This window comes from Marmota monax, unplaced genomic scaffold (assembly GCF_021218885.2).
Source record: "Marmota monax isolate L192 unplaced genomic scaffold, Marmota_monax_Labrador192_F-V1.1 WCK01_AAM20220418_F8-fsc00068, whole genome shotgun sequence".
Classification (NCBI taxonomy): Eukaryota; Metazoa; Chordata; class Mammalia; order Rodentia; family Sciuridae; genus Marmota; species Marmota monax.
Genome location: NW_026692352.1, coordinates 8207277 through 8231419, shown reverse-complemented (window position 1 = coordinate 8231419; position 24143 = coordinate 8207277). Strand labels below are relative to the sequence as shown.

Below are 24143 nucleotides of genomic sequence, written 5' to 3'. Positions count from 1 at the left end.
TGTCCTCCTATCCCAAAATTCGTATGTTGAAATCCTAACCTTTAGTGCCATAACATCAGGAGGAGGGGTCTTTGGGAAGTAATTAAGTCCTGAGAGTACAGTCCTCACAAATGGATCCCAGAGAGCTGTCTTACTCTCTACCAGGTGAGGACACAGTGAAACACTGGCAGTCTGCAGCTTGGAGAGGGCCTGGGCCAGAACCCTCTACCTGACTTAAGAGCCTTAGAACTGTGAGAAATAAATGTCTGTTGTTTGTAAGTCACTAGTCTATGGTTGTCCCCCTCACCACCCTCACAGCCATGTCCCACACAGGCAATGAAAGTTGGAGCTCCTCGCGTGTAACCAGTTGGCTGTGAAATAAAACCGAGAAAGAGAAAACAGGGAAGAAACCACAGGACACAGGAATTTTAGAAAGGTGGGGGGCAGGATGGCTATCCCATCTTAGGGATCAAGCTTCCACACTGGAAATAAGGAGATAGAGCCAGTGCTTGCTTTATTTATTGGGGGGGGGGGGACATCAAAGGTTTTCCATAGAATATACTTAGCCAATTAAGGTAGGAGGTGGGCTGTCCAGTTTCCAATGCATTAAGCCCAACTTTGGAGCTACAAGAGCAGTGTCCCTAGCCCGGAAAAGGCAGAGGTCACGTGCATTGCGCAATCTATCGAGCGGAGGAGCCACAAAATAGTTTTCAACGCCAAACCTAAATCTTACTGGCTCAGGCAGAGTGAAGAGGCTCAAATAAGCTCAAATAATTTACAGGTGGCCTCCCACATCTCCCCTCTCACCCCATACTAGGGGTCAAACCAAAGGACTTGAACATGCTATATAAGCACACTCTCCACTAATCTATATCCCCAGCCCCTTTTTAAAGACAGGGTCTCCTCTGCTATCATGTATAACTAATTAGAATAAATTTTAAAAAATAAAAATTAAAAAAAAAAGGCAGGGTCTCTCTAGATTGTCCATGCTGGCCTCAAACTTGTGATCCTCCTGCCTCTGCTTCCTGAGTAGCTGGGATGATAGGCATGTGCCACTGTGTCTGGTTTATGGTATTTTTTTTTTATAGAAGCCTAAACTAAGGCACCTTCATAAACAAAGAGTTAGATAAGAAGATGGAAAAAATTAACATCCAAACAACTGCCAGCTCTAGAATTCCTCTTTGGAAAGGAGTTGCATTTATTTAGAATACCACCTTGATAAGGGCTTGGACAGAAGGAAAGGCCACACATGGAAAGTGCCCTGAAACTATTCCATGTATAAACAGCTGTAGAAGAGGTTTGTTTTGTTTGTTTGTTTTTTGTGTGTGTTTGTTTGTTTGTGTGTGTGTGTGTTTTTTTAAAGAGAGAGAGCGAGAGAGAGAGAATTTTTTAATATTTATTTTTCAGTTTTCGGCGGACACAACATCTTTGTTTGTATCTGGTGCTGAGGATGGAACCTGGGCAGCATTCATGCCAGGCGAGCGCGCTACTGCTTGAGCCACATCCCTAGCCCCTGAAAATGAAAAATTTTTAAGGTATTTTTTTAGTTGTATATGGACACAATATCTTTATTTATTTATTTTTATGTGGTGCTGAGGATCAAACCCAGTTCCTCACACATGCCAGGCAAGTGCTCTACCACTGAGCCATAACCCCAAGCCCTGGAATTTTTTTTAACAGTAAGTTTCTTCTATCTTCCTTCAAATCTGTCTTTGAATAAAACATATTTTCCTACCAATTTGAATTTGAATATTTCTGGAGTGGTTTAGCCTTTCCCCAGGTCAGCACTGGAGCTGCTTGGTAACAGGGGACACCCTGTGGCCAGGTAGCTAAAGAGGGTGGAGGAGGGGCAGGCTGACAGTCTGAAAAGTCTTACAAATATGCTGTATGAGCAGACTTTTCCTGGAATTGAAAGTACTCCCTGAATTACAGGTAAGAACACAGGCTATGAGTGAGGGAGTAGGAAATCTAGAGAAATATGTCATGTGAAAACATAAGTCTGAGAATCTATAGAAATATCAGCAAGGATTTTGGCTTCTACAGGCCATAAAATCAGGAAATGGCTGGGTAAAGTCAGTTTTACCTAGATCTAAATTGCCCCTCCCTACCTTCAGCTATAAGGTTGTTAAGGTTGTGTCTTGGGCAGCTCCATCCTACCCTTCCCCCTTCAGCCCACCTGTTTCCTACCTTTTGGCCATTCCAACAAGCATTCATTCCTGAGTCTAGTCACAAAGAAATCCTAGGACATACAAAAAGGGCAGAACACCTCACTTCTGGGAATACGAGGATACCAGCTATGGCGCCCTTCTCCCTCCCTGGAGAAGTCAATGTTACCCCTTTTTAAATAAACCCTGCTTTATATGCTTGACTTGGCATGCTTAACTTCAACATGTGAGGGAGCAGAACCCGATAACCAGCGATATCAAATGCATTAAAAGAAATCTACAGCCGGGTGCAATGGTGCTCACCTGTAATCCCAGCAGCTCAGGAGAATAAGGCAGGAGAATTGTGAGTTTCAAAGCCAGCCTCAGCAACTTAGTGATGATAGACCCAACCTGGTCTTTTCTTAAAATTGGGCATCTCGCCACAAAACCATGAAAAGATAATTTCGGCTTTACTATAAATTACTGCAAATTCTGAACCTGCTTGGAATGCCTGCCCGTGCCTTGAACGCACCCATGCCTGGCTCTCTAACCAGATAGTAGCCCTCTCTGAAACTTAGTGACACCTCATAAATATTGGCCTTCCCTGGCCAGACAACGACCCTCTCTGAGGCTCTAATGGTCCTCATAAATTCTGATGTTGGGGCCAGCAAAAAATGTAAACTACCATTAGTGTGATGCTTGTCAGAGTTCTGTTATCTGTAACCCCCCTTTGTGTAACTTTCTGGGCTATAAAGCTGGGCTGTAGGAAAGCTGGGGTGCTGTCTTGTTCCCGCTGTTTTGGGAGGGAGAGGCAGCCCGGCCGGTGGAAATAATAAGCTTGCTTTAATTTGATTTTAATTGGAGTCAGTGGTCTTTTCTTGCATCCTGGTCTAACAGGGAGACCCTAAGCAACTTAATGAGACCCTATCTCTAAATAAATATAAATACAGGTGAATATGGATCAGTGGTTAAGCACCCCTAAATTCAATCCCTGATACCAAAAGAAAAAAAGAAAAAAACCTACAGAAAGGGTTTTGGGAAATTGCCATGGATCCTTTGGGCTGGGTCATGAAGGATTTGTGGTAGCATGTCATGGGCATTGGGGGAGGGAACAGCACATACAAAGGTAGAGATGCATAAATAACAAGGTATATTCAGAGAAGTCCTATCACAGGAGAGCAAGGAGCTGAAACTCCAAACATCTATTCTTGTGTCTCAATAAAAAATTTAAAGTCAGACACAAAAAGTCAAGCAAGAGAATTTTATTATGAGTGAAAGAACACTATCGAGAGAGAGAGTCAAGGCGGGGATTGTAGCTCAGTAGTAGAGCACTTGCCCAGCATGGGTGAGGGATTGGATTCAATCCTCAGCACCACATAAAAAGCAAATAAATAAAAAATAAACGTTAAATTCTTAAAGAAAGATAGAGAGTAACTTCTGAGCAAAAACAAAGGAACAATGTCATTTCCAAATTTATTACCATTTGATGTTTTTCAGGAGAACTGGGTTCCACCTAATGCAGTCTTTACCAATTAAATGTTTAACTCCTCCTTCACATCAGGCAGGAGAGTTTTTTACCTTAGTTGGTCCTCTCCAGAACTATCATGGTGACCACCCCATTCAGGGGGCTTCATTTACAAGTCAATTTCTAGATTAATGCAGGTGCCAGGGTCTATGACTAGGCAGACCTCATCTTTAGTGCACCTGAATTACTAAAGAAATTTCCTTCTGAAATACATTGAGAAACTTATGGCCATAAATCCTAACTTTACAATGACCTCAGTAGAGGAGTCAGTCCCATTGATCTTTCCTTCTTGATGTATTCCTTAATTGGCTCTCTTTGTGTCCATCTATTTATTCTCAGAGTTGGTATACCTGTTGTTCTACAAAGTTACTTGATTGTTCATTAAAGGCAATTCAAAGAAACTCCGTGACCTTTCTGTGTTATTGGTTCACATTTCACTGATCATCACTAACTACTATCTAACTCTTTCATGTGGCTAGAATAAATTAAGTGGGAGGAAGCAATGTGAGATGAAGCTGGAGAAGCAAATAGGGTCTGTGTCATAGAGGTCTGAATGACAGCTTCAACTTTTCTCTGTAGAAAATGTGTAGCCACTAGAAAGTGGGGATATGATTATTCTCTCCATTGCGTCCCTTTATTCCTATCTCTAATTGCTGACTCTTCACATTCTATGAGCAATTTGTTGTGTCATATGCTTTGGGAGACTCTAAGCTCCTGAAATTCCATGTGGGTGATAGGAAAATGTAATCGTAGACAGTCCTGAATTCAAATCCTACCTCTTTAACTTACTAAGCATCCTTGAGCAAGTTTTTTAACCTCTCTGAACCTTGGTTTTCTTATCTAAAAAATGGGGATAATCACAATACCTACCTCAAAGGATAGTTATGAAGATAAAAGCAATAAAAGTGTTCAGCATGGTGCCTGCATGCATTAGTCCTCAGATAAGGCAGTTCCTGTTATTCATCCTTGAATACCCAAGGCTTAACATAGAATGTGTACATTTTGAGGGCCTGCTATAACAGAGAAAGAGAAAAAAATTATTGACAGGGAGAACAAACTAGACATAATAAATGGAGAGCCTTCCCACTACAAGAGACAGTTTTGTTTTCACCTAGGTACAATTTTTTTCCTAATATCCCAAGAATGTAAAAAAGTCTTCTATGGTAGATTTTAAATATGTCAACAAATTCCTTGCTATTCCTCCCTTCAAGTGGTGGAGTCTAACTGCTCTTTCCCTGACTGTGGATTAGATTTAGTAAGTGGCTTCTAATAAATGATGCTAAAGTGTTGATGTGTACCTGACTCTACATCATGAAAAACATGGCAACTTGCTTCTTTCTCATTCTTTTTGTTTATTTTCTTTTATACATGGGTACAATATTTTTGTTATGTGGTGCTGAGGATCGAACCCAGTGCCTCACATGTGCGAGGCAAGCACTCCCCCAGTGAGCCACAACCTCTGCCCTCTTGCTCATTCTTGAATCTATATCTGGCAGCAGCCAATTGCTATGTCCCGGAAGGACAACCAAGCACCCAGGGAAAATCCCAGATGAATAGGAACTGAGGCCTTTTGCTGGCCTTGGAAGTGGATACTTCAGCTCCAGTCACATCTTCAGTTGGCTACAGCCTCTGATGTCATCCTGGCTGGAATCTCGGGAAAGACCCTGAGCCACAGCCACCCAATTAAGCCACTCTTGAGCTCCTGATCACAGAAATTGTGATATAATAGTGTTTTTTATTTTAGGTTCTAAGATTGGGGGCAAATTTTTATGTAGCAATAAATAAATACTACAACATCTAAATGCAATATTGTTTATTTAAAATTTTAAACTTGGAACTTAGCGGTTTCTTTTTGACTTCATTCTCTAAGTGACATTATCAACAATCACCCTGAGGTTAAAAGAAAAAACAACCTTTCATTTATGGGAACAATTATAATCATAGTTTCAGGTTCCAAAAAAATATAAGAATTGAAAATAAAAACAAGTCTCTGGGCACTCAGAACCCACAGAACTGCTGCAGTCTGTGAGATAATCAAAATCTGAGCATGTTTTCTCTCAGAGAAAAGCTTGTTAGTGGTCAGGAGAGCTTTCCAGTCACCAGCAATGCCCAGGAACTGGAGCAGAATGGATCAACTTCTTAGAAAGGAAAGTGGCCAGGTCATGTGGCTTAAGAAAAACATCTCCAAATTGTATATTGTTTTATCTGTTCAAATATTCTACCTTGACAACCCTATAAGGCTGACATAAGGGGTTGGAAATGTGGCTCAGTGGTAGAGCACTTGCCTAGCATGTTTGAGGCATTGGGTTCAATTCTCAGTACCACATATAAGTAAATAAATAGATAAAATAAAGGTCCATAAACAACTAAAAAAAAAATTAATTTTTTTTTTAAAAAAGGATACACAATGGTACAGAAGAGAAGACACAGAGATAAATCACACTGATCCTTGACAAAGTTGCCAAAAAACATACATTGGAGAAAAGACAGCCTTTTTAACAAACAGTGCTGGGTAAACTAGTTATCCATATGTAAAAGAATGAAATTAGACCTTATCTCTCATCCTGCACAAAAGTCTACTCAAAATGGATCAAAGACCTAGGAATTAGATCAGAAACTATACAACTCCTAGAAGAAACTACGGGGACAAAACTCCAATATATAGGCACAGACAACGACTTTCTCAATAGGACTCCTAAAGCTCAGGAAATAATGTCAGAGTTAATAAATAAAAGGAATCAACCCCTTGACTTTAACCTAGTGGGACTTTCAGATTTCTGGTCTGCAGAACTGTTAAGAATCAATTTGTGTTGTTTAAGCTACTGAATTTGTGGTAATTTGTTATAGCAGCAATATAGCAGAAACTAATGCAAGATACTTTAAAACATCTAAGAGACCTGGGGGGCATAGCTCAGTAGTAGAGTGCTTGCCTAGCCTACAGGAGGTCCTGGGTTTGATCCCCAGCACTGAAAAGAAAAAGGTGGGGCAGGACACATAGCAGACACCAGTAGGCAGTTGGTAGATAAGGATCTATATAGGTGAGAGAAGAGGGTGGAGCTTGAGGTATAAATTTGAGCATCATACACATGTTGATGGCAGATGGCTGCGGGGAATATAAATTCATGTTAATACCTACTTGCTGTGCATCTTTCAGAAGAGTATTTAATTTCTCTGACACATTATTGAGCACTTATTCTGTCCTGGTATCATCCCACACAATTTATATACATTCTCTTAATCCTCACAATCACCATTTTTATCTCCTATTTTACAAAAAAAGAAACTGAGGTGTTTTTTATTTATTTTTTTTTTGTTTTGTTTTTGTTTTTAAAGTTTGTCCTAGTCCACAGACAGCACAAAGTAGAGACAAACTAACTTCAGCCAGGTCCCATGGTCATGCCTGTAATGCTGGCATGACAGGAGAATTGCCAAGTTCAAGGCCTGCCTCAGCAACTTTGTGAGACAGTCTCACAATAAAAATAAAAGGGCTGGGATGTAGCTCAGTGGTAAAGTGCCCTGGGTTCAATCCCTAGTATCAAAATGGAGGTTAAAAAAAAAAAAAAGAACTAATTCTATTGCTTTTTGCCTCAGTGCTTGTGGCCGAGTACCAGCACCATTGATGCAATCTAGGAGTTTGTTAGGTTTATTGGATTCAAATGTGAATTTTAACAAGATTCCTAGTTATCACATTAAGTGCGGGAAATATTAGACTCTTAATATTTGGTATCAGGCTTCCAGATCAGGCTCCACGCAGCTAGGTGCTCCACCATGTCCTAGCTTGGAGTCCTAGCAATATAGATTGGTTTCTACCTCTATCTCTGCTCATGTTATTCTCTACCTCTGTTGTAGGGACAGATGAGGCAGGGCACCAAAATAGCAGTTTTATTTGGCTGCAGCCAAGTTCAGAGGGTACAGCTTTCGCTGGAATCAACTAATCCCCAGAGTTCAGGTAGTTTCAGAATTTTTTTTTTTTTTTTTTTAGTTTTAGATGGACACAATACCTTTATTTTATTTATTATTATGTGGTGCTGAAGACCGAACCCAGTGCCTCACACGTTCTAGTCAAATGCTCTACCACTGGAGCTACAACCCCAGGCCTAGTTTCAGAATTTTATACCCAGCTTGTAAGAGGAGGGGCTCAGAAGTTCACAGTCTGCAGAAGTTCACATAAAAACAGATTTTTCTTTTCACTGTTCTGGGCAAGTTAACCCTTCAAGGACAACACCTGAGAAGGGGAGAGCTTCTTCTCCCCTTCCTTTCCTCCCCCTGCCAGCTGTTACCATTGAGCCCAATTTCTCATCCTAGAAATGTAGACATCTTTGTGAAGCTCCAGCTCAAGGCCAGAGGCTTTGTTAAAAGATTTGTCTTTTTATTATCACATTTTGCATTTGTAAACACACTTCTACAAATTACTACACTGGATAAATGTTTCTGAAAAACTAGTAAAGGGGTGTTCAGCACCTGGAGCGCTTATTTCTTCCAGGCCAGTGGCCAAGTAAAATAAGGCAACATGAAAATAGGAATTTTACCTACATTGAACTCTTTTGTAGAGACTCTTTTGCTTCTTGTCCTAAAATCCATTTTGGTCAAGATTTTGGAGAAGCTTAGTTAAAATTTTCTGTGGAGGAGGGGGTGCCACTACACCTGCATTTTAAATTCCGGTTCCGGGGCCTCCCTACTTATATCTACTGTAACCACGGATAACAACCATCTCCTCCACTAGCACTCCGAACTTAGCTCTATGACAAGGTAAGATTTTTCTCACCTATTATGCCAAACGCCAGTAAAATCAAGACCTACAGGAGACCAGGGACTGTTTGAGTCAGAAGTATAAATTGGCAAATAAAACAAACCTGTCGCTGCCAGCGCCCGCGCAGGCGCTGTGGCGTCCTGCCCCGGGAGCCCGGACTGTGAGGAATGCAGTGGGCGGGAAATTTAAAAGCTTGAGTTCTGGCCTCTGGGCGGCTAAGCGGATATGCGCATGCGCGCAGTGCAAGGGCACCGCCGCGGAGGGCCTTCTCCGCATGCGCGGAAGGCCGGATGTGGCTCAAATAGATTGAAAGTGCGCTGTGCTGCAGCAATGGCGGCGCTCGGAACCCTAACGGGTAGTGGCAATTGGTTTTCTGCTTTGGCGCTCGGGGTGACTCTCCTCAAATGCCTTCTCATTCCTACCTAGTAAGGACCTGCACGGCCAGGGGCTGGGCGGGAAGGCCCCAGGGTCGGTCAGGGCGGGAGGAAAATGTGTGTTATATCCCTGGGTATGAAGAGAGATGTTGGGTCGTGGACGCCACTCCACCTTTGCTAAGCTTCCCACTTCTGCGGTTGTTACTTAGAACTAGAATATAGCCCTGGCTGGTCCTGTTCAGCCCCGTTGCTGTCTGACTTAGGGCAAGTACTCTGAACTTTTTGAGCTTCAAGGTCCTCATCCTCAATGTGCAAATAAGTACCCACCTCCACCATTCATTAAACAGGTATTATCAACTGCAATGGGGCTCCAGCTCTGTTCTAAGTCCTGGGGATGCGGTGACTTGGAGTTGGTTGGGGCAGACAAACAGGAAAGTTTCAGGTTGTGATAAGATATGAAGGATGAGGCCGCTGCGCCCGCCTGAAACCAAGCGGCTCTGGAAGCTGAGGCTGGAGGATCCCGAGTTCAAAGCCAGCCTCAGCAAGTTTGCGAGGCCCTAAGCAACTCAGCGAGACCGTTCGCTAAATCAAAAAAAAAAAAAGGGGGCTTGGGGGTGTGGCTCAGTGGTTAAGTGGCTCTGGGTTCAATCCCTGGCACAAAAACCGGATATCAATTGTATAAATTAGTGGGTTTCACTGACAGTCTCATACACGCAAAAATTGTGATTTGGTCGTATCCAACTGAGGTGATCTTTGAGTTAAAATCCAAAGTATGAAAAAGAGTAATGTGAAAAAAAGTTCAGAAATGAGAAAGAGTAGGTCTTTCCTACAATAGGAGAGAATTCTGGATATCCTGAGCAGAAAGTAGCCTGTTGTCTAAATAGCAGTTAAGGAGGAAAAGTGGTGCAGGAAAAGTAGATATTAGCCAGATCACACAGTTAAGAAAACCATAGTTAGACTGTTGTATACAGAAAAGTTGTTTGCTGGGTCAAGACTGAAAGCATCAGAAGGGGAAACCACTACCAAATGTGGTATCTATACAACAGGTGCTCCGTATCAACATTTATTAACATTAGTTTCTGCCTTCCCTTTATCCACTTTCCTGGTTTTTTTTCCCTCATCCTTTTTCTCACCGCCCCTCAGGGTCTCCCATTTGTTAGTTTTAGGGTTTGCTTTATTGGTATCATTTTGATTTGAGTTCTTGATAATCTCTTGTTGGGTGTGGAAGAACTATATGTATAGAAATTCCATACTTATATATGTAATTATATAAGAATTGCAATATGGCAAAGTAACTTACAGGGGTATTGGTCACATGAAAGCAAATAAGAAACATCTTTCCATCTTACAAGCAAATTGGAAAGATCTTACTAAAATATAAGAAATTCCTTTCATAATAAAATGAAAGGGTTTTTTGGTTTTTTTGCTTTGCTTTTTAAACTATAGGTCTGTGTGTATAAGGTCATTTTTCTTGTTTTAGTTACTTCAGCCTAGAAATGTATCTTGAGTACTGCTGCAGGTCAAGGATTAAGAGTATTTGTTGTAGGAGAGCTTCCTAATTGAACTTTAAGTATTCACTCTGGCTATTTACTTATTTGTTTGTTTGTTTTTGTGATGCTGGGGATTGAACCAGGGCCTTGTGCATACAAGGCAAGCACTCTATCATCTGAGCTATATTTTTTTTATATATTTTTATTTGTTCTAATTAGTTATACATGACAGTAGAATGCATTTTGACATATCATACATAAATGGAGTATAACTTCTCATTCTTCTGGTTGTAAATAATATAGAGTTAGACTGGTTGTGTGGTCATATATGTACATCTATCTGGTAATAATGTCCAATTCCTTCTACTATCTTTCATACCCCCATATTCCCTCCCTTCCCTTCACTCCTCTCTGACTAATCCAAAGTATCTCTGTTCTTCACTATCCACCCACTTATTGTGAAAACATTTGGCTTTTGGTACTTTGGGATTGGTTTATTTTGCCTAGCATGATATTCTCCAGCTCCATCCATTTACTTGCAAATGCCATAATTTCATTCTTCTTTAAGGTCAAGTAATATTCCTGTGTGTGTATATATATACCACATTTTCTTTATCCATTCATCTGTTGAAGGGCATCTAGTTTGGTTAAATAGCTTGGCTATTGTGAATTGAGCTGCTATAAACATTGATGTAGCTGTGTCACTGAAGTATGCTGATTTTGAGTGTTTGGGATATAAACTGAGGAGTGGGATAACTGGGTCAAATGGTGGTTCCATTCCAAGTTTTCTGAGGAATCTCCATTGCTTTCCATAGTGGTTACACCAATTTGCATTCCCACCAGCAATGTATGTATCCTTGCCAACATTTATGGTTGCTTGTATTCTTGATAATTGTCACTTCGGCCATTTATTAATCTTTACATTGCAGCCAAAGTACAATCATGTACCATAAAATGACATTGTTTTGTTCAAATGGACCACATATTATACAACTGTAACCCTGTAAAATTATATCATCTACATTGTGACCATCTTAGTTTATATGTGAACTTTCTATGATGTTTGCACAAATACAAATTGCCAAAAGATACGTTTCTCATCCTTGTTGTTAAGGGGTCCATGACTATAGTTACTTGCTATTTGGCATTATGTCTCCAATCTTGGTTTTTCATTTTTTTCCAAATACCTTTTCAGTAAGTTAAAATTACTTTTGTTCGTCTTAGTTTCTTTGATAAATAGAAAAAAGGTGCTATGGTTTGGGGATATAGCTCAGTTGGTAGAGGGCTTGCCTTGTATGCACAAGGCCCTCGGTTCAATCCTCAGCACCACAACACACACACACACACACACACAAAAAAAAAAAGGAAGAAAGGAAAGAAAGAAAAAAGTGCCACAAGGCTAAAATTCTCCCTCTTTGATTTAGATTTTTGTAATGCTTTTATGAATATTTATAACTCTTCATTTGTTTTTGTTCAGGAAACATTTCAAAAACATCTACTATATTCCTACATTATAGTAAACAGAACACTAAAGTGAAAGACAGTTTTTTTGCTCAAATTGCTTATAGTCAAGATGGGGAAACAGACAAGTTCTGTCAAAGACTTATGGTTACCAAAACGTATCTCTTCTCACAATAATGGCAAAGTAATTATAAACCTAATGAGAAAGGATATCAGTGTATGAGAACATTCAGCAGCCTTTGAATCTGGTAGAAGAGTGATAACTGATTTAGCAACACAAAGGGACCTTCTACCAGCATGCTTGCAGAGGACAGACAAGAAAGGAGTCTATATACCTTAAAGAACTCTAGAGGGCTTCAAAGTTTGAGTATATGGGATTCGAAATTGGAAAATTGGATGACAGTCAATATACTTTAAAATTTTTTTTTTTTTTTTTTTTTTTTTTTTTACTGTGGTTCAGGGGATCCAACCCGGTCTTTGCATGTGCTAGGCAAGCACTCTACCACTGAGTTATATCTCCAGCTCAACAATCAGTATACTTTTTTTTTTTTTAAATCTGCAGTCCTGTAATACTGGACTGTATTTCCCTCGTAAGTGAGATTTCTCTCTGAGGACAGTAAATAGGGAAGTCTGGATTCAGAGTTAGCAGATTATATGGAAGGCATAAGTAAGATAAAGGGAAGAAAATGAAGATTAATTGGAAGTCTATACAGAGTGGTCAATCTCCCACATCCCATTCTCCACCCCACTGTTATTCCCTCAACTAAGTGCAGAAGCAGAAAATCAGGTTGTTTTCTGGGGAAATTGAACAACCTCAGAGAAAATATCTTTTGGGGATCTGCTACTAAAACTTAGCAGTGTATCTAATTATCAGAAAGTGAAGCCTCCAACAGTATCCAAAAAGAAACAAAATAACAGCAACCAAAACAACAACAACCAAAAAAGGGAAATTGAGGTAGTACAACTAAGAAAATGTCCCCACACTCCCTCATGTCTTCTAGATGCTCTCTTCAGAGAGAAAAAAGATAATATGGATAAAGACAGAAAAGATGCTATAAAATAGAGATGATGAGAGAACGGAGTACTTTAAAAAGGAAAATGTAACTGGGCATGGTGTCAGACGCCTGTAATCCCAGTGACTCAGAAAGCTGAGGCAGAATGATCGCAAATTTGAGACCAGCCTCATCAATTTAGCAAGGCCCTAAGCAACTTAGCAAGACCCTGTCTCAAAATATAAAAAAGGTTGGGGATGTGGCTCAGTGGGAAAGTACGCCTGGGTACAATTCTTGGTACCAAAAAATAAAAGTAAGTGTAATTGCCAAAATTAAAATAAAAGGAATAAGAGAAAAGAATAAAATAAAATGTAAAGGAAAAGAATTAGAAGTACATTGTAGAATGCCTAACATTCAACTATAAAATTTTCAGGAAAAAAAAAATACACAAGACAGGAGAGGAGATAAATAATAAAATTTCCCAGAGCTGAAGGACACTTAAGTGCCCAGCATAATGAATGAAAAAAGGCCCTCACCAGAACATCAGTTACTAAAAATTTTAGACTGCTAAGGATAAGAAGACAAAAAACTTCCAGAGATGAAGTGAAAAAATGAGATATCTGCACATCAACATTTATTAGTAAAAACCAATGGAGAAAGTTTTTTAAATTCTTAGTAGCCTAGAATTCTATACCCAGTTAAGTAAAATATATCATATGTGTGAATCATAAATGTATATCACTGATTTTTACAGAGTTAATTTATCAATAAAGAATACATAGGGCCGGGTGTGGTGGCGCACACCTGTAATCCCAGCAGCTTGGGAGGCTGGGGCAGGAGAACCAAAGCCAGCCTCAGCAAAAGCAAAGCACTAAGCAGCTCAGTGAGACCCTGTTTCTAAATAAAATACAAAATAGGGTTGAGGATGTGGCTCAGAGGCCAAGTGACCCCTGAGTTCAATCCCTGATATCAAAAAACAAAACAAAAAGAGCATCTAGGGCAATAAGCAGAATTTTATCAGAAACCCCACATGCTTCTCCATTCACTTCTCTGTCCTCATCAAGGATATTGGTTTTCTGACCTTTAACTCCATAGGTTAAATTTTTCCTGTTTTTGAGGTTTATACAAAAGAAACCATTCAAATGTTCTGGCTCCTTTCACTCAATGTATGAGTTTATAGTTGGTTCATTCTCCCCCACCACCCTGACCCCAGTACTGAGGATTGAACCCAGGGGTACTTTATTTTTGAACTACACACCCAGTCCTATTGTTTTTTATTTTGAGATAGGGTTTTTCTAAGTTGCCTAGGCTGGCTTTGAACTTGAGACCCTCCAGCCTTAGATCCAAAATCACTGGGATTACAGAGATAACATTGGGCCTGGCTTATATTTACCATTTTAGAAATTGGAACTGAGGAATTGTTAAAGCACAATATGCAAGTACCAATTCTAGTAACTGTCACAGTAATGACATCACATTATGTAGTCTCTGGAATACCACTGCATACTTGTGAAAAAAGGAAAGTGAAAAAAAGGACAGATAATATCTGAATGTTATGAAAATAAGTTTTGTCCTACAAACTTCCTGAAAGGGTCTCCTTGGGAGTCATACTTCGGGAATTGGTGCCCTATAGTATTCTATTATATGGATATATATGATAGTTTAACCATTCTACTGTTCATGGACATTTGGATTATCTCCACTTTTATCTGTTGCAAATAATCCTGCTTTGGAACATTCTTAGGTCACATAAGTCTTTTAGTAAGAACATCTATAAATATATACCTAAAAATGAAATTGCTATGTTATCAGTTCAGTGGTGATTTTGAGGAATTGCTATGAAATTTAGGTGAGATTATCTCAGGAATTTGGGGCTATCTCTCTCTAGAAATCAAGAAAAAGACCTAGATTGTATATTGCAATTTGTGAATCCTTACATGACAGTGGAACTACTATCATGTGAACAAGATTGTCTAGAGCAGAGTACTTTGCTTTAGAAGCCCCAGAACTAAACTTAGGGGCACATCAACATTTACCTGATAAGTATGGAAAAGAAAAGCCTGGAGACTGAGAAAGGAGTGGCCAGGAGACTTAAGACAAAGTTGTTACTGTGGAAAGGTGTAAAACATTGGAAAACAAACTGAGCTGTGAGGGATAATCTGTTGACTTTGGTGAGTGGATATTCAACAAGAATGCATTGATCCTATCCAGGTGTAAAGTACTTTCTAGATATGGAGGGGCAGTACAGTGCAGACAAAAATATTCTGGAGCTATTTGGATATATTTATATATAGTGACAGGGATGTGGATGCAGTGAAAAGATAGGACTAGGACCTTTTTCCACTTCCTCCTCATCCTTGAGGGTCCAGCTTTTATGTGAGGCTTTCTCCAGAAAATTAATTTTGTTAGAATTGTTTGTAAGCAATAGAAAGTCACTTCTGAGGAATAGCCTGGGAGCCTCCTGTAAGTATTTTTTCAGCCCTTTAGATAATTCTGAGATCCTTTTCACTGATTTCTAGATCTCCCAACAACTTTACAGAAGGTCAGGCCTTGTGATGTACAGATAAGTGAGGTTTTTCAGGATTATGTAATGCCTGTTTTTGTCTTTATAGGATAGTGAGCTGTGACTGTTTAGGGGCTGTTGATCCTTTTAAAAGCATAATAAGAAAATAGAATTTATTAAATGTTTCAAAATCTCATTTTATTCATCTGATTGCTTTGGTAGCCATTCTACAGATTTTGAAGTACACCGCAACTGGCTTGCTATCACTCACAGTTTGCCAATATCACAGTGGTATTATGAGGTAAGTTTTAATTTTCATGTCTTTTACTTCTTTTAAGATGATATGTAAAATCATGTAAATATTATTCATATTAAAACAAGTTTCTGGTGCTGGGAGTATAACTCAGTGATAGATAGTTTGCCTTGTCTACCACCACAAAAAGAAAAGAAAAGAAAAACATATATTAAAAATAGGGTTTTATACAACATAGATCTAATTAATCTTTACAAAAATTAATTGTGTGGTGGTGCATGCCTATAATCACAACCAACCCAACAGGCAGAAGCAGGAGATCAAAAGGTCAAGGCCAGCCTCTACAATTTAGCAAGACTAGTCTCAAAATAAAAAGAGCCAGGCAGGGCTGGGGTTGTGGCTCAGCGGTAGAGTGCTTGTCTGGCACGCACGGGACCCTGGGTTAGATCCTCAGCATCATGTAAAAAATAAATGAGTGAAATAAAGGTATCGTGTCCAACTCTTGTAAAAAAAGAGCCAGGCATAGTTGCATATGCCTATAATCCAAGTAACTTGCAAGGCTGAGGTAGAAGGATCTCAGGTTCAAGGCTAGCCTTGTCAACTTAGTGAAGCCCTAAGCAATTTAGTGAGACCCTGTCTCAAAATAAAAAATAAAAGGCAGTAGGGTGGGGGGCGGCGCTGGAGTTGTGGCTCAGTGGTAGAGCACTTGCCTTGCACATATGAGGCACTGGATTTGAACCTCAGCACCACATAAAAATAAAATAAAGATATTGTTTCCACCTACAACTAAAAAAGTGTTTTAAAAAAGAGAGAGAGAGAGAGAGAGAGAGAGAGAGAGAGAGAGATAAAAAGGGCCAAGGATGTGGCTCAGTAGTAAAGCACCCTGGGTTAAATCCCTAGTGCTAAAACCATATGTGTGTGTGTGTATATGTGTGTGTGTGTGTGTATACACACATACATGTTTTATATATGTTTTTTTCCTCAGTTCTGTTCTCTGGAACCATTAGAATCCCCTTACTTCAAAATGAGATTCCCAATCTATAAATTGTGAATTATATCATCTACCTCTCTTTTTTTTGAAGGAACATTGGATTAGGAAAGAAGAAAAATTAAATTCTAGGCCTGGCTCTATTTATATAGACAGACACAAAATATTTCATGTCTTGGACCACACTCTTTCACCTGGCACATGGGGATTTAGAATGAATCATTTCTAAGATCCTGTCTATCCCTAGTATTTTGTGATTTTATGTGGAAAGGAATAATTAAAGGTAATATGTAGGTATCATGTAATATGCAAATAATTCTCTCCTAATACTTCTAGAAACCACATCTGTGTTTTTATTTCTGGATGAATATCTAAATTGCATGTGGTACTTCATGAAAAACAGACATCATCTTAGAAATATTCTAATCAAAAGCTGTAGTTTGCCATCAGGAAGGACACCCTCCCCCCCATTTTTGACAGTACTTGGGATCAAATCCAGGACCTCGAACTGCTAGGCAAGTGTTCTACCCCAGAGCTACATCTTTAAGCCCATTAGTAATTTTTAAGTTGAGTTTTCAGAAATAGCTTTTTGGGTTGTTTTGTTTTTGTACTCTGAACAATTGTCCTATATGAATAAGTTTATTCTCACATGATAATACTTTACTTCACGTGATAATACTTTATTTCATAGGAATGCTGAGGAACTTTAAATGATTGCATCAGCAAGAGGTATTTCAGTCTGCATGTATGGATACCAACTAGAAGTAGTGTGTAGACTAGTAGTCTAGAATTTGGGTAGTAGCTTCAGACTGCCTGGATTTGACTTTCAGCACTGCTTCTTAATGACTGTGCTGGGTGATGATGGGCATGATATTTGACCTCTCAAATCCTCAGTGTTCCCAATTATGAAATAATGTAAATAATTGTTAAGTTGAAATGAATAAAACCGTGAAGCATTTTTAACACAGTACTTGGAACAAAATGCTCAACAAATATTTTTAATCAATTATTAATTAACATCATTAATGTAGTGACTCTCAGCCTATAAATGAAAAGGCAGTCCCCTATCTTGCCATTTCTCCTTTTTTTTAATATTTATATTTTAGTTATAGGTGTACACGATACTTTTATTTTTATGTGATGCTGAGGTCAAACCCAGTGCCCCATGCATGCTAGGCAACCGCTCCACCTCTGAGCCACAACCCCAGCCCTGCCATTTCTCCCTTTTTGACTGTTCCTTCTCAGTCTCCTTTGCTAACTCTTCTTTATCTGCACACCCCTTAAAAAGCTAGTACTCCCTGGAATTCTTTTTCCTTTAATTCTTTCTGGGTATCCTTTCATTTAGTCCTATAACTTTCACCACTTCCCATTATCTTAAGACTTCTAAAACTGTATTTGTGCCAAAGGTATCTCCTAAATCTGTTATAGAAGAGGTTTATGCATGTTCTTGGCAACAAAAACCAACAAGAAGCAAAACTCAGTGGTTTGGCAGAGACTCATAGAAGGAGATAAGGCTGGAAAGATATGTGCACTGGATCAGTTAGGGTCTTATATGTCCCAGGAGAGTATATGTGTGAAGCATGGATTGCTTTATGGAGCTCTTCTTAACTGGCCTCAAATTAAATTGGTCAGTTGGTTAGAAGAGACACCAGAAAGACCCTTAATAGGGCTGGGGTTGTGGCTCAGTGGTAGAGCACTTGTCTAGCATGTGTGAGGCACTGAGTTCTATTCTCAGCACCAAAACAAATATATGAATAAAATAAAAGTCCACTGATGTTTAAAAAAAAAGAAAAGACTCTTAATAAATAATTGTTAAATGAACACATTTCCTTTGAATCTTTATATGTACAAGTTATGTGTTCAGTATTTGAAGAAATATCTTTGTTGTGGTAGCTTCTTCTTCTTCTTCTTCTTTTTTTTTTTTAATCTTTATTTACTTATTTTTAGGTGGTGCTGAGGATTGAACCCAGTGCCTCACACATGCTAGACAGACATTCTACCACTGAGCTACAGCCCTAGCCCCTGCAGTAGCTTCTTGAGCTAATAATGCATTTGGAGTCAAAAGACCCAGATTTGTGTTTGATTTGAGTTTGGTCTCCAGCACCTCTTAGTTAAGTGATTCGGAAGAAATTCTAGCTAAAGCTGCATTGGCTTCCCAAAACTTATTTAGCTAAGAAGATGCCCTTAGATAGTAATCCTTGAGGTTAAGAGGCCTTCTGGGCCTACTTTAGGAAATCTTTATGTGGATTAGGGGTTATGAACACAGAGTCCCTGAGTAGTGTGAGATGATTAGAGACAGTAAAGAAAGTATAAAACTTTATTTTGAAAAAAGTGACTGTCTCAGGCAGAACAGTGTCCTGATTTTTTTTTTTTTCGGGGGGGGGGGGCTGGTACTGGAGATTGAACCCAAGAGCACTTTGCCATAGAACTATGAACTATATCTCCAGCCATTTTTTATTTTTGAAACAGGGTCTGGCTAAGTTCTCAGGCTAGGCTTGAATTTAGGAAACTCGCAATGCTTCTACCTTAGCCTTCCTAGCCATTGGGATTATATGCCATGGTGCCCAACCCAAATTCTTTTAATGCTTTCCACTTTAAAAATATATAACTATGTCAGTAAAATAAGACTGGAAAAACTTAGACTTCCAATAAAATTAATGATTCTTTAAGAGTAGATTGAGGGCTGGGTTTGTAGCTCAGTGGTAGAGCACTTGCCTAGCATGTGTGAAGCACTGGTTCGATCCTTAGCATCACATAAAAATAAACATATAAAATAAAGGGATTCTGTCCACTTACAACTACCAAAAAAAAAAAAAAAAGTAGATTGAAGGACTTCGGACATAGCTTAGTGGTAGAGTTCCTCTTGCTTAGCATTCATGAGGCCCTGAGTTCAATCTCCAGTACCAAAAGTGAAAAAAGAGTAAACCAGGTGTGGTGGCTCATGCCCTTAATCCCAGTGACTCAGGAGGCTAATGCAGGAGAATTGCAAATGTGAGGCCCTAAGCAACTTAGTGAGACCCTGTCTCAAGAATAAAAAATAAAAAGGGCTGGAAATATAACTCGGTGATAAAGCACCCCTGGATTCAATCCCCAATACCAAAAAAAGAAAAAATTAAAAAAAAAAAAAAGTAGATTGAGGTCTGTCATTTGGAATGTAGCTGGAAACTGCAAATCTTAATGAAATCTAGATATTGTAGACATCATTATTATTGTAATTTCTTAGAATTACATGAACAGTAATTTCTAAACTTCTTTGGATTGTCCTATCAAGAAATCATTTTTGAGCACTGTCTACGCAATGTGTCTTTATTTAAAATTATAAAGACAATGCTCCATTAATACACAATTAAGATAGAAATTTTGGTGGGAGATACTGGGGATTGAACTAGGGGTACTCAACTACTGAGCCTCATCCCTAACCCCATTCTGTATTTTATTTGGAGACCGGGTCTCAATGAGTTGCTTGGTGCCTCACCGTTGCTGAGGCTGCTCTGAACTCTCAATCCTTCTGTCTCAGCCTCCCAAGTGGCTGGGATTACAGGCGTGCACCACCACGCCCAGCTAAGATAGAAATTTTTTTAAAATATGTTTTTAGATGTTGGTGGACCTTTATTTTATTCATTTCTTTATATGCAGTATTGAGAATCGAACCCAGTGCCTCACACATGCTAGGCAAGTGTTCTACCACTGAGCCACAACTCCAGCCCCTAAGATAGAAATTTTTAAAGGATGAGACTAAAACATAAAGTTTCTAATTTTTCTTTAGTTCAGTGGCCTGTTTTGTTTACACCCCACATTGGAGACTTGGAGATAGAGAAGGATATTTCATGAAGTAGAACTTAATGGGTGGGTTCATAGCCTGAATGCTCTGACAGAGCTCCTCTGGTTTTGCCTTAGCTTATCTGTCTTCTCATTTTACTCCTACAGTAGGGAGCAAACAGGTTAGGACTAAAGTTTCATTTATTTCTCATTGTGAGTGGAGGGCCTGACTGGGCGTACATGAGGCCCTAGGTTCAATCCCAGCACCATGATAACCAAATAAAGGTCTGGGGTTGTAGCTCAGTGGTAGAATGTTTGTCTAGCACATGTGAGGCACTGGATTCAATCCTCAGCACCACATAAAAATAAAGAAAGAAAGAAAGTATTGTGTCCATCTAAACTGAAAAAAATAAATAAATTTTAAAAATTTAAATAAAAGTGAACAGAAGGGGTGCTAGAGATATAGCTCAGTTGATAGAGTGCTTGCCTCGAATGCACAAGGCCCTGGATTCAATCCCCAGCACCATAAAAAAAAAAAAAAAAAACTGAACAGAGAACTAACATTTTGTCTGAGTCTCTCTCACCTCATTTTTTATCACAGAGAGACCCTGAACAGCAGTCCCTTTGGGCAGCCAGTTAGTATTCAGTATACATGTAGTGCACTTCTAAATAAAGAATAGTTTCTCATTGAAAAGAGCAACAAGTGATTAATATCTTCACCTCTTCTAGGTACAGGCCTTAGTTTGAGTTTTGGGGACAATGATAGTAATTTTTAAAATAAATTTTATTTTATTGATTGATGCCTGGGATTGAACCCAGGACCCTGTGAATGTTAACCACGCACTCTACCACTGAGCTACACCCCTAGCCAATAGTAATAATTTTAAGTGATAATAATATTATTATGTTTGTATCCAGCTTAATACCATATATATAGATTTTATAACTTACAAATAAGAGCATATTAGGTAAAATTATTTATATGTAATTATATATACACATGCATTATACATATATTTATATATACATATATTATAATAATACTCATAATAACCACATGATGTAGATACTACCATCCCTTTTGTATAAGTAAGAAAAATGGAGATTTACAGAAATCTAACAAAATATAATATTCTGAAGTTTATATGTTTTTCATATGATCTATAGCTTTATTTACTCATTAGTTCACTCATTTAACTAATAGTTATTGTTAATAATTAATGTATCCAGCACTTAACTAAATTCAGGATACAAAATGACAAGGGGTGGTTTCTGCTCTCAAGGATCCTATAACCTACTGAAAAAAAGTAAATAGCATTTATGTAGCATTTTGTTGTTTAGAAATATATTTCACATATATTACCTCATTTAATCTTCATAGTATCTCATGTTAGAAGTTGGGGAATTGAGTATGTCAGACAGAAATTGAACCCAAGCTGAAGAATCCTTTGTTATTCTGCAGCTCTGCTTACAAAGGGTAGAATTATGTCTGAGCCATGTTTATTATTTCAAGGCTTCAGGTTAGTTTCCTTTGAAGTATAGTTGATTCCATACAAGGAAATTGAAGACCATATGAAATAACCTGGAAGACAAGTTTTAGTGTTCTGCTCATTCTTAGATAGGAATTGCTCTACATATTTAGGGCATTATTTTAAAAGCAGTTCATTTCATTCATTCATTAAAAGGCCAGAAAGTATAAAGGTTTTTAATTCTTTATATCTTTGTTTATTCAGTTACTTAAAATGTTTTATCTTCAATTTTTATCACAGGCAACTTCAGAGTGGACCTTGGATTACCCTCCTTTTTTTGCGTGGTTTGAGTATGTCCTGTCACATGTTGCCAAATATTTTGATCAAGCGATGCTTAATGTTCATAATCTGAACTACTGCAGCTCAAGGACCTTATTTTTCCAGAGATTTTCTGTCATCTTTACAGATGCACTCTTTGTGTATGCTGTCTACGAGTAAGTGGGAAATGTCATTCTATGTGGAGGGTATTGAAGAAATATAGTATTAAATAGATTAACTTATTCCTGATTTAGAGGAAACAAAGCTCATATAACAGAATACTGTGAGTAAGTACATGAGCAGTCTAATGTAATCTTGCAGAAGAAATTAGAATGAGGTCAGGTGGCAAGGCAGAGGTAGAAAAAGAAATTGTGAATGTTGTAGGGGGAAAAAAGTAGACCAGGTGGAGTTCCAAGACCATTTCTCCCAGCCAGAATATCTCCACATGCTTTTCTTTCCTTCCTTGCATCAGGCCCTCAGAGGCTTTTATGGCTGCCTTGTTCTTTGGGATGCACATAAACACTGTGCACATATAATCCATTGTGTTCATCACCAAAGTCTGCTGTTAGAAGTTTACATTCCGCTAAACTCAAGAAATCTTAGTACTTTTAGTTGTTATTTCTGGATTGTTTTCTTCATGAAGACTCTTCTTTATGTTAACCTTTTTATATTTTATATCTTACATCTTATAACTTAGTTTTAAATAAATATTCATATATAGTATATCTTGCACAGTGACTTCCAAATATGTAAGTTTTCATTTAAAGTTGGCTTCCATCCTTTCATAAAACTTAAATCTGCCAGTATGATTGTGACGGAGCAATAACTAATGTCCGTTCAGTGACCCTTGGCATAAATGGATCCTTTCTATTAGTGAGACCCTCTAGACTGAACCCTTGTCCCAGTCAGGAAGAGTCCCTTGGGAATGTGTTAATCTCTGCTTTTCTCATTGAGTAATTCCTGTTTGACCTCCTTTCTTTCACTCTTTGTGACTTGGCAAAAGTTGGAAGGAAGATGATTTGTAGTATACTCCTTTTAACTCAAAATATTTGAATTCAAGCTCTTTCCAAGAAAAGGAGAGGGAGCAAAATTAATTTCAAAGTAGGGAAAATAGTTAAATAAAAGCATCAAAATGTATATGCCGATTCCCAGAACCAGGCACTGTGGGTAGATTATTAATTTATTTAATTTTCTCAATTATTCTAAAAGGTTACTGTACCTATTCATGAGGAAGCTGAGTCTTCATCAAGGAAAAGCAGTACCCTCTTTAACTGTCTCTATAGTTTTTTTGTTTGCTTTGGTACTAGGGATTGAACCCAGGGACATTTAACCACTGGGTCATATCCCCATCTCTTATTATTTTTTATTTTGAGACAAGGTCTTATTAAGTTGCTTAGGCTGACTTTGAATTTGTGATCCTTTGGCCTCAGCCTCCCATGCTGCTGGGATTACAGTCACCACCATGCTGGGCCCTTTATTGTTTTTAAAATTAGCTGATATTCAAATGTAACACATTTTTAAACATATTTTCATAAAATAATACATCTTTGACAAATTTTGGAAAAGCACTCATACAAACACAAAGTAAAAATGACCCTATTTTCTCCCTTCCATAATTGTTACTATTAACATTTTGATGTATATTTGGTCTCTTTGGGGCCTTAATATATATATACACACACACACATATGTATATACATATATACATATATATAATATATACGTATATATGTATATATTATATATGTGTATATACACACACATATTACATATATAATACTATATATATTACATCTATAGTATTATGTGTATATGTTATATATATATATATATTTTTTTTTTGGGGGGGGTGGTGGTGGTGCTTGCGATTGAACCCATGTGCATGCAAGGCAGGTACTCTACCAAATGAACTATATCCCCAGCCCTTACTATAATTTTTATAAAATAAAATAAAAATGGGATTATATTTTTTATTACCTTTATTGTTAATATATCACAACATTTAAATAGCATACAATTTTACATAAAATTTTTATAAAATTATTATTTGGACAAGCAAGAGTCTCAAGTTTGCTACTCCATTGGGGTTTGTGATTCAACCCAGGGGCTTGCACATGCTCTACCACTGAGCTACATCC

General features: G+C 38.3%; 1 protein-coding gene and 1 long non-coding RNA gene across 5 annotated transcripts in view; one reads left to right on the top strand and one right to left on the bottom strand.

The window, feature by feature from the left end:
- Positions 1 to 1361: 1361 nt before the first annotated feature.
- LOC124091243 (uncharacterized) lies at positions 1362 to 8601 on the bottom strand. Of its 2 annotated transcripts, none has more exons than XR_006851310.2 (3): positions 8502 to 8601; positions 4519 to 4661; positions 1362 to 1492 (listed from the first exon to the last, which is right to left on the bottom strand). It is a non-coding gene; the product is annotated as an uncharacterized LOC124091243 (long non-coding RNA). The 2 variants fall into 2 exon arrangements; XR_006851311.2 differs by having other exon boundaries at positions 8414 to 8527.
- Positions 8602 to 8689: 88 nt separating this feature from the next.
- Positions 8690 to 24143, top strand: part of Alg8 (ALG8 alpha-1,3-glucosyltransferase) — a 32494-nt gene continuing 17040 nt past the window's right edge. For all 3 annotated transcript variants that reach the window (XM_046442066.2, XM_046442067.2, XM_046442065.2), the window contains exons 1-3: positions 8690 to 8823; positions 15441 to 15519; positions 21988 to 22181. In XM_046442066.2, coding sequence (XP_046298022.1) covers positions 8729 to 8823; positions 15441 to 15519; positions 21988 to 22181 — 368 coding nt within the window. In that variant the 5' untranslated portion in view covers positions 8690 to 8728. The remainder of the gene's footprint in view (positions 8824 to 15440; positions 15520 to 21987; positions 22182 to 24143) is intronic.